Source organism: Xenopus laevis, chromosome 9_10L (genome assembly GCF_017654675.1).
Source record: "Xenopus laevis strain J_2021 chromosome 9_10L, Xenopus_laevis_v10.1, whole genome shotgun sequence".
In the NCBI taxonomy this organism is placed as follows: domain Eukaryota; kingdom Metazoa; phylum Chordata; class Amphibia; order Anura; family Pipidae; genus Xenopus; species Xenopus laevis.
Window position 1 is genome coordinate 5,998,292 of NC_054387.1, and position 11,001 is coordinate 6,009,292.

The 11,001-nt window shown below is 39.2% G+C and overlaps 1 protein-coding gene across 2 annotated transcripts in view; it reads right to left on the reverse strand.

Annotated features, from left to right (window-relative positions):
• Window positions 1–5,521, reverse strand: part of acbd4.L (acyl-CoA binding domain containing 4 L homeolog) — a 22,844-nt gene extending 17,323 nt beyond the window's left edge. Inside the window, exons 1-3 of one of the 2 annotated variants that reach the window (XM_041576336.1) lie at window positions 5,284–5,521; window positions 3,877–3,956; window positions 2,427–2,664 (exon numbers count right to left, since the gene is read on the reverse strand). In XM_041576336.1, the coding sequence (XP_041432270.1) occupies window positions 2,427–2,508 (82 nt within the window). In that variant the 5' untranslated portion in view covers window positions 2,509–2,664; window positions 3,877–3,956; window positions 5,284–5,521. The remainder of the gene's footprint in view (window positions 1–2,426; window positions 2,665–3,876; window positions 3,957–5,283) is intronic. The other variant, XM_018234847.2, reaches the window with a different exon arrangement.
• Window positions 5,522–11,001: the final 5,480 nt, after the last annotated feature.

Genomic DNA, 11,001 nt, shown 5'->3' on the forward strand with positions numbered 1-11,001 from the left:
TTGCCAAAAATTGGAATACAGGAAGAGACCATCCACTAGTAAAGCAGTAGCCAAAAGCATTTATAAAATTAAAATAGGAAATATGTAAGCCTGACGCATTTTGTGCCTGACGTGGGCACTTCCTCCCCCACGAAACGCGTTAGGCTTACATATGTCCTAATAAAGTCTTTTTCATTTTATAAATACTTTTGGCTACTGCTTTACTAGTGGATGGTCTCTTCCTATATTCCAATTTTCTACATTGGCCATGGGGGTTACCTTGGTAAGAGACCACTCTGTACATTATATTATTCTTTCTTTTTTCTTTTTTTGTTCCAAGAAAAAGAGCCACCCGCCAATGTCTATCTATTAGCTCCATTCACTTGCCCCTTACTATTCACAATGGGAAAAATCTGAAAGCCTTCGGCAACTTCAAACGTTTTATCCACCACCCCTGCGTCAAAATTTTCGAAATCACCCCGTTTGCCATTGCCCTTAAATATCAGTTGGCGGTTTATTTATGTCACACGGGACAAGGCCGCCCTTTGGAAAACTGGCAGCGGCTGATACTGATGGCAGATAGGAGCTGTTATCTGCTCTTATCAGTCTGGGGGGTATCAAAGGTAACAAGCGTATATTTTTACAGTTCCAGTGCTATTTATAATATACGTTTCCTCTGACTTTAACGAGCACGACCTTCACACACACAGCCAAAATCCACATACGCAAACTCTTTCAGCACCGACTTGTATTTTATTTACAGATATTTCCAAACAGGCCATAGTAGCGGCAGAAGCAGGATCGCCTCCCAAGACCTGGGAACCTGTAGCAATTTCTGCATGTATTCTCTGCAACAACAAAAAATGCAACCCATTGTTCCCTATGGAAGAAGCCACACACAAAAGCTGAGAAACTTGTTCATGAACATTGTAGTGAGTTCCAGTCTATACTGTATTTTACAGACCTCAAAAGCAGACAATCCAACAGATTGATGAGTTGAGTATATTAAATGTGTAGCCTTATATTTTAAGATGGGGTCGGTGCATGGGTGTCCACTGAATATTTACCATGGGCTGGGGCAAGTATGCTTATATTACAAAAGGTAGCATCCTTGTGAAGATGATTCTATTCATTACAATCTCATTAAGGCTTGCCAAGGGGGTGAAAAGTATAAGTGCAGAAACACGGGCGGAGATTAGTCGCCCGTTGACAAATCTCCTCTTCTTCGTGGTGACTAATCTCCCCAAACTGCCTTCCCGTCGGCTAAAATGTAAATTCCCGGCTGGATTGCACTTGGAACGCTTCATTTTCCGAAACTTTGAGCGACTTTGGAAAACGAAGCTTTCCGAGTGCCATCCCGCTGCCGATTTACATTGTAGCCGGCGGGGAGGCAGTTCAGGGATATTAGTCGCCACGAAGAAGAGGAGATTTGTCGCTGGGCGACTAATCTCCCCGAATCGCAGCGTGTCTCTGCCCTAAAAAACATTTTGTGTTGTTGGGAATTAAATTTACAAACAATTTCTTGGAACTAGCTGGAGAAGTCAGAGTGGGGCAACTGCCCTCTTTTGCAGACACCCATGGGTCAGTGACCCCCGTTTGAAAGCTGGACAGAGTCAGAAGATGAAGACAAATAATTAAAAACAACTATATAAAAAAAAAACAACAATAATGAAGACCAACTGAAAAGTTTCTTAGAACTGGCAATTCTATAACTTTCTTAAAGCCAACTTAAAGGTGAACCACCCCTTTAATGGCATCAACTTACTCACAAGTCAGTAGTTAAAGAAGAACTAACGCTTAACCAAAGAAGTAGCTACAAATGTTGTACATTATGTTTTGTGCTTCTGTACCAGCCCAAGGCAACCACAGCCCTTTAGCAGTAAAGATCTGTGTCTCCAAAGATGCCCCAGTAGCTCCCCATCTTCTTTTCTACTGCACATGCTCTGTGCTGCTGTCACTTACTGAGCTTAGGGACCCACTCACAATATACAGTACACATAGAATAGAAATGTCACAATATAAGGCTGATTAGTAATTAATACACATAATTACTACATGGAAGCACAGAAACCAGTGCAATTAGCATCAGAATTGAATAATCAGCAAACCTGTAGCATCATCTTATATTACAGCCAGGGAACCTTATTTTCTGCTGGATAATTAGTGACGAGCCCTAAGCTTAGCTTCTCAACAGCCAATCAGAGCCCACTGAGCATGTGAGTGTCACAGACACTTTCCAAGATGGTGACCCCCTGTGACAAGTTTGAAGTCCTGGATCATTGCTGCTATTGACAAGCTCAAACTTAAGCCTCGTGCAATAAGTTCACTATAGAAAATATGCCATTTTTAGGTTTTAGTTCTCCTTTAAAGTACTAGATCTCAGTTAAAGCTGCCTGGAGTATCCCTGGAGACTATTACTAACATGTCCAAGTGTTGAGCAGACATACCATTTTTAGGCAGATTCTGAATGACTGACACTGCCGCATTAAACTGTATCTGGTAGCCTGTTTCCTCCTGGTCTGTGCCCATCTCTCCGACGTACGGCCCGGGACTCCTTTAGAGGGTAAACTCTCCGAGATTCTGCCTGTAAAGTTCTGGGGCACCGGCTGTCACCGCTGTATCAGAGTTATCCTGATAAAAAGTGAACTCTGCTCTGTCCTTATTTACTTGAATAGGAGAATATTCCTGCCAAGATAAAAGGCAAAAGGAAAATTCCACGTTAAAGGACAATATTTCGCAAATTAATATTAAGGCAAATATACCTTTTTTTATTAAAGGGGTTGTTCCCCTTTAAATTAACTGTTAGTATGATGTAGAGAATGATACTGTGAAACAATTTCTAATTGGTTTTCATTTATTATTATTGAAGGTTTTTTAGTTATTTAGCTCTTCAGCTTCAAATTCAGCCATCTGGTTGCCAGGTCTGAATTCCCCTAGCAACCATGCACTGATTTGAATAAGAGGCTGAAATATGAATAGGAGAGGCCTGAATAGAAAGAGGAGTAATAAAAAGTAGCAATAACAATACGGAGGTTATTTACTTAAATCCGAATTTATCTCATAATTAAAATAAATAAAAAGCTGGACCAAAATCCCGTGTCCATATGCCTTATTTATATATAAAATAAGTCGAATAAATCAGATCGGGAAAAAGCCTGATTTGTCCGAAAACCCCAAATTTATTGGATTATCTGGCTAAACCCAGCGCAAACCATAATAATATCTTCAAATTGGCTTATTGACTTATACATGACCTCAACAGGTTTTTTCGGATTCTGGCTTATAATACAATAATAATTCTTGAAAAATTCGAGTTTTTGCTCAAAAAAGACCCGACCTCATAAATTTGAGGTTTAGTAAATAACTCCCTGAGTGTGTAGCCTTGCAGAGCATTTGTTTTCAGATGGGGTCAGTGACCCCCATTTGAAAGCTGGAAAGAATCAGAAGGCAAATAAATCAAAAACTATAAAAAATGAGGACCAATTGGAAAGTGCTTAGAATTAGCCATTCTATAATATAATAAAATTTAACTTAAAGGTGAAATCCCCTTAATCTGGCTCATAGTAACTGTACCATAGAGAAACAGAGCTTTTTTTCCTGCACTTCTTCATTATCACAACTACTTACACTATCATAACCAGTCCTGTTTAAACAGCCATGGAGCTACGTGTATTTGCCTTGAGTATATATTTATTCTAGAACGCCGCAGCTAAAATATGGTGGTTAGGAAGGGGTTACAGTGCATGACATTCCACTGGAAAAGGGCTTGGTTACTTTATCACAGGTCAGTCTGCTTTGTAAACAGGACAGGTTTGTAACATGGCAAAGTCCACAACCATAATGTTTCTCAGACTGCAGCAGAACCGTAAATGATAACTCAAATACTCAAATACATACCTCCCAACTGTCCCGATTTTGACAGCTCAACCCGCAGTCCCGGATTGTTACTGAAATGTCCCGCCTTTCTCTTTGATTTCCTGCACACAACAGCCAGAAAAAAGATACAAAGTTTCTAAAACTTAATTGGCTTTTGTCAGAGAGCCCAGAATAGAGACTTAGAAACTTGTGTAACAATTTAAGATAAGCAAAGAAACAATTGTAACAATTTAAGATAAGCAAAGAAACAATTGTAACAATTTAAGATAAGCAAAGAAACAATTGTAACTATGAGATAAGCAAAGAAACAATTGTAACTATTTTAAATAAGCAATAAAACAATTGTAACTATTTTAGATAAGCAAAGAAACAATTTTAACTATTTAAGATAAGCAAAGAAACAATTGTAACTATTTAAGATAAGCAAAGAAACAATTGTAACTATTTTAGATAAGCAAAGAAACAATTTTAACTATTTAAGATAAGCAAAGAAACAATTGTAACTATAAGATAAGCAAAGAAACAATTGTAACTATTTTAGATAAGCAAAGAAACAATTGTAACTACTTAAGATAAGCAAAGAAACAATTGTAACTACTTAAGATAAGCAAAGAAACAATTGTAACTATTTAAGATAAGCAAATAAACAATTGTAACTATAAGATAAGCAAAGAAACAATTGTAACTACTTAAGATAAGCAAATAAACAATTGTAACTATTTAAGATAAGCAAAGAAACTATTGTAACTATTTAAGATACGCAGGTCTCTTGGGGAAACTGTGACTTGCAGTTTAAAGGGCAATTTCACCTTCATTAGCAAAACTGTAATAACACATATAACCTGACCCTAAAACCCCCAGAAAGGTGTTCAAACTTTCCATAACCTGCCACATTTTGTAAAGTGGACATGGTAATTAGAGGGTGTGGTCATAAAATGGGCATGACCATAATGTTTGGAATTATGAAAATGGGGGTCACTGACCCCGTCTAAAAATAAATGTAAGGCTACAAATTGCTACTTTTTAATTAGATCTTTCTATTCAGGCATCTCCTATTCATATTCCAATCAGTGCATGGTTGCTAGGGTCATTTGGACCCTAGCAACCAGACTGCTGGAGCTGCTGAATAAAAAGTTAAATAACAAAAACCACAAATAATAAAAAATGAAAACCAATTGCAAATTGTCTCAGAATATCCCTATCTACGTTATACTAACAGTTCATTTAAAGGGGAAACACCTCTTTAAAGGGACCTGTCACTTTTATGATTATTTCACAGCAAACTGACAGGTCTCACATCCGGATAGTGACAGCTTCCGGTATATTCCTGTTCCCACACGGCAATGACAGAGCAGCATTTATAATAAAGAAAAACTGCTGAACCTGCTCAAATGTCATTCTCCCCATGTTATCCCTGTGGCTCGGTACCTTGTTAAAAGTTGGAGCGAAAACAATACTATTATGCGTTTATCGGGACTCCAAGACGGATTCGGGATTGTTGCTCCATAACTAGGGACCCCTCCTGTCCGCCTGATCCCTTCTCAGAACGGATTAAGGGTTTACGCGAGTCCGGGGATTCTAAAAGGTGGAGTTAGGCCCCAGATGTGGGGCGGGGTGAATGTTCATTGGCTGCTAGCGATATGACGTACATGCCTTTCACGATCGCCAGGAGCGCTGGCGGAAGTGTCATTTTAGAAAGAGGGCGGGTTTTCTTCTTATATAGATGCAATGATTTTAGTGCCCTCATTAGACTACTTTTTCTGAAATCCCTTGGTCGTATAATGCGTTTGCTACACTAGTTGGCTTCTTTATATGGAGGTAGTCTCTCCTCACAGCTTTCAGTATGACTTTGTGTCATATTTGCCTCAGTTTTTAGTAAAATACACTCATTGCTCAATTATATATTCCATTGCAAGTGACAATTGCCCTTGTGAAACTCCCCAGGGTTTTTATGTGAGTGTGACAATAACATTGACGTTTATTGGGCTTGAGGGAGAGTTACGGTTGCCGCCTTTTCTGGAAGAAAATACCGGGCTTTCTATATTTTTGTGGGTTTTCTCTGTAAAAAATATTGGCATCAAGCAACATTTTTACCGGCCAGGTGGCAACCCTAGTTAGGGCTTCTGTTTAGTTCAAATGCCAGGGCCTAGTTTGAACCCCATTTCAAATCTAATGTAGATAATTTACATTGCAGTTTCCTCACAGAATTGTTTTAGGAAAGACACTGGTAATTGCTTTGTGGTCTGGTAAAATCACTCCCAGTTACCTCACTGTGTAGGCCCGGACTGGCATCTGTGGGTTCTGGTTAGGGTTGCCCCCTGGCTGGTATTTTACAGGCCTGTCGGGAAAATTGATAGTTGAGCCCAATGTTATTAATTGGGAAAAAAGATAAATATATAGGAAGGTCAGTGATCCCAATGTTATTAATAGGGAATAAAGATAAATATATAGGAAGGTCAGTGATCCCAATGTTATTAATAGGGAATAAAGATAAATATATAGGAAGGTCAGTGATATGATCCCAATGTTATTAATAGGGAATAAAGATAAATATATAGGAAGGTCAGTGATCCCAATGTTATTGATAGGGAATAAAGATAAATATATAGGAAGGTCAGTGATCCCAATGTTATTAATAGGGAATAAAGATAAATATATAGGAAGGTCAGTGATCCCAATGTTATTAATAGGGTATAAAGATAAATATATAGGAAGGTCAGTGATCCCAATGTTATTAATAGGGAATAAAGATAAATATATAGGAAGGTCAGTGATCCCAATGTTATTAATAGGGAATAAAATAAATATATAGGAAGGTCAGTGATCCCAATGTTATTAATAGGGAATAAAGATAAATATATAGGAAGGTCAGTGATCCCAATGTTATTAATAGGGAATAAAGATAAATATATAGGAAGGTCAGTGAGCCCAATGTTATTAATTGGGAAAAAAGATAAATATATAGGAAGGTCAGTGATCCCAATGTTATTAATAGAGAATAAAGATAAATATATAGGAAGGTCAGTGATCCCAATGTTATTAATAGGGAATAAAGATAAATATATAGGAAGGTCAGTGATCCCAATGTTATTAATAGGGAATAAAGATAAATATATAGGAAGGTCAGTGATCCCAATGTTATTAATAGGGAATAAAGATAAATATATAGGAAGGTCAGTGATCCCAATGTTATTAATAGGGAATAAAGATAAATATATAGGAAGGTCAGTGATCCCAATGTTATTAATAGGGAATAAAGATAAATATATAGGAAGGTCAGTAATATGATCCCAATGTTATTAATAGGGAATAAAGATAAATATATAGGAAGGTCAGTGATCCCAATGTTATTAATAGGGAATAAAGATAAATATATAGGAAGGCCAGTGATCCCAATGTTATTAATAGGGAATAAAGATAAATATATAGGAAGGTCAGTGATCCCAATGTTATTAATAGGGAATAAAGATAAATATATAGGAAGGTCAGTGATCCCAATGTTATTAATAGGGAATAAAGATAAATATATAGGAAGGTCAGTGATCCCAATGTTATTAATAGGGAATAAAGATAAATATATAGGAAGGTCAGTGATATGATCCCAATGTTATTAATAGGGAATAAAGATAAATATATAGGAAGGTCAGTGAGCCCAATGTTATTAATAGGGAATAAAGATAAATATATAGGAAGGTCAGTGATCCCAATGTTATTAATAGGGAATAAAGATAAATATATAGGAAGGCAGGTATTTTTTCTAGAAAAGGTGGCAACCCTAGTTCTGGTAAATGGCAGACGGGCTGCTGTAAGATGCCACAGTCAGTAACTGTTTATTAGTTTGGTGGTAGGGTTGCCACCTTTTCTGGACAAAAATACAGGGCTTTCTATATATTTATGTTTTTTCCCTATTAATAACATTGGGATCAACCATCATTTTTATTGGCCAGGTGGCAACCCTAGTTGGTGGGGGATATTTGTGCCTCTCCAAGGGCAATTTTGATTTTCAGGCCAGACCTGCTAGTCTTAAACTCAGTGGAGCCCCCAAAAAGGCCGTATGTATTGCAGACACTTTAAGGGTAAGCCCACAAGCAGGGAATCTAGACACTTGGTTAATGGGACAGTTTAAGAAGGCAAGCAGAGTAATGTAAATTGCTTGCCTTGAGCAGCCATGTTGGCTCCCTGGCTACTGCTTCATAAGCTGGAAAGGAAAATAGTTAAATTGGCTTGAAATCCCCTGCTATTTGTATGTCTATAATGTCCTCTAATCCAATTGTTTGCACTGGGGCCCTGTTCAGACGAATCCGGAGTGGACATATCCACTGCCTGAAGTGGCCTTTGCAAAGTGGGACAACATTTATCATTCCTGGTAACATCTGGACAACAACGGTATTCTCTTATATTTGCAGGGCAGTCACTCTCGAGACAGTTCTGACCACAGAGACAAGCCATGGGAGGACACGGACATGGACTGATTGGGTCCTTGACTGGTGGGATTTTTCCTTCCATCCCAATCAATATTGTACAAGCATGAATCACATAATGACTGAGAAGTGGACGGTATTTGTCCCAAACATGATCCAGTGGCCTGCTGATTTATCTCAGCTCTATGTTTTCATTGATACTATCCAGCTGTGAGTGAGTACACTTACTACAGGCCTCTTAAAATAGTAATATCAAGTAAACAGAGGCCCAAACAGCCCCCACTAGCCCAATAAATAGTGAATGTCTATGGCATCTTATAGCAGCCCTCCACCGATTGCCCAACAGTCTTTTGTCTGATCAAATAAATCACATCACTAAACTGCTATGCACCCGTGTAATTGTTTCCAGTGCAACCTGCTGGAATTGATTTTACTATAGAAAGTTTGCTTCCCTTTAAAAATCATTGACTTACATGAAGATCATGTCCCCTGTTTTTTTGCTAGGTCACCGTGCAGAAAGCATGAATTCTGGAGTAAGGCTTTAAGCATTTACAACCTCAGGTTTGGAAGTGCTACAATGGAGACAAGGTTGTGTGCCTATTGGCGCAATTTGTTTGACACATTTCCTCCCAACACAATAGCACTTCTTTTGATACATCGCATGCAACTGGAGTGGCTGCAACTCTCAGTGTGGCCAGATTGATGCTGAACAATGCTGCATTGTCTGAAAAAAAGACATTGGAAAACTGCACTTTTCATTTGTCACCATGCCCCTGGTAAGTGAATGTGGCCTTTTTCTTTTGCTTGAGTTGTATTTTTTACTACTTACTGCAGATCTTTATTTGAACACTAGATGGTGCAACTAATACGTGTACAAGATTATATAGAATCAGTGTCTTATTTGTGCCATTTAAGGTAGCCATAGACGTAACAATTATGTTCAGTTGAATCAATTTCCAAGAAAGATTGTTTCAATACACATGTGTAGAGCTGAATCGTCAAATATACATATAGAAACAATAGAATTCTACCTGTATCTGACGATTCAGCACTAACAATGGACGATATTTGGGTGCCTTCAAAGGCTCACGTTCAAAATTTTCCATTCAGCCCGATCGACGAGTCTTCTGCCGATATCGTTCGTCTCTTTTCCCACCATAAACACACCTAATATCGGACGAAAATTTGTTTCGTACGATTTTATCTGTGCGCCTATGGCCACCTTTAGGCTATAAGCGAGTCCACATTTTGCACCAATTGTGTTATCCAGGACAGCAAATAATTCGATGATATGTATTGCGGGACATGTTTAAAAGCAAAGATCTGACTGGTGGCTGTGGGTTACCAAACCTGCTGCCAGGCAGCCATCAGGGGGGGAGAGTTGTAGGGGGCCCCAAGGGTAAGGGGGGCCCCTGCCATGCCACACTTACTTGATTAGCTGGGGCCCCCATCTTTCTGAGTGCTGCTGACTTCGGGAAGGCATAGACATTTTGGGGCCCTGGCCACCAATTTTCTTATAATGTGTGTGTGTGGGGGGTCCTGGCCACAAATTTTTTTTCTCATTTGGGGTCCTAGCCACCAATATTTTTTTAATGGGGGGGCCCTGACCACAAATGTTTTTTTATGGGGGGCCCTGACCACCAATATCTTTTTATTTTTTATTAACATGTGGAAACCCTAGCCACCAATATTTTTTTGTTTTTTTACTGTGTGGTGAGGGGTGGACCTGTAGGAGGGGCTTGTGGTGGGCGCAGCCCAGGGTGCCCAGGAAATTTTGTCGTATGGGGCCCTGCGATTTTTGATGGCGGTCCTGCCTGCTGCATACAGTGCGTTTCTTAAGCTGGCCATAGACTTGCAGATATAGCCTTAATATCGGATGAACGATCATGCGGTGAATTCTCCCGACCTACCACTAACCATTCAGATCAAATAAAGTAGTTAGAGAACAAATCAGACAATATTCTGCCCGCGACAGCAATCTTACGAAAGTGATGTCCGACAAACTCTAGTGACAAACTTCCATTGATATCATTAGATGGGCAATACATGCAGAGATATTATTGATAGCCGACAGAAATCTTTTAACCTGTCTGATCGTCTAAATGACCGATCGCCGTGGTACAAAAAATGTCAGGGCACTTACACACACGGTATCCTCCGAAACGTCGATTTGTACGATTATATCTTTGCATCTATGGCCAGCTTTATGTATCCTTTTGTGTCAAACAACCAGCCAAATTCTGAGTATGAATTCTATAGTTATGTTCTCTGCCTTTGTCCACTCTTGCTGACCCCTGTATAAACACTGGCTGGTATATCTCTGCTATTGGACAGTGGTGTGCCCTACAGAACAGCCCACTCAGCACATTCCTTGTAACCGAGACATTGGTACTAAATTCACTTCAGCATCCCTGCCCAAGCCGAGACAGGACTCTACCATCGCTAAATTAATGGACAAGAAGAAAAACACTAAGCCCTGGTGGATGAGAGGGGGCAAATCTGTCTGGTGAGTAGGTGAAAAAGAAGGGTTCAATATATATTGTTGTTTTACTCCAACTGTGGCCCTCAAAGAACACGGAACAGGGAGTTCCCCTCAGTCCACCCAATATATGCAATTTGTTGGGAGTTGTAGTTTGTCAGCAGCTGAGGTGTCACCAATTGGACTTTATTGTTTGAATGTGCACCTGATATAATGCAGCTCAATGTTGTAGGTATGTTGCTTGGG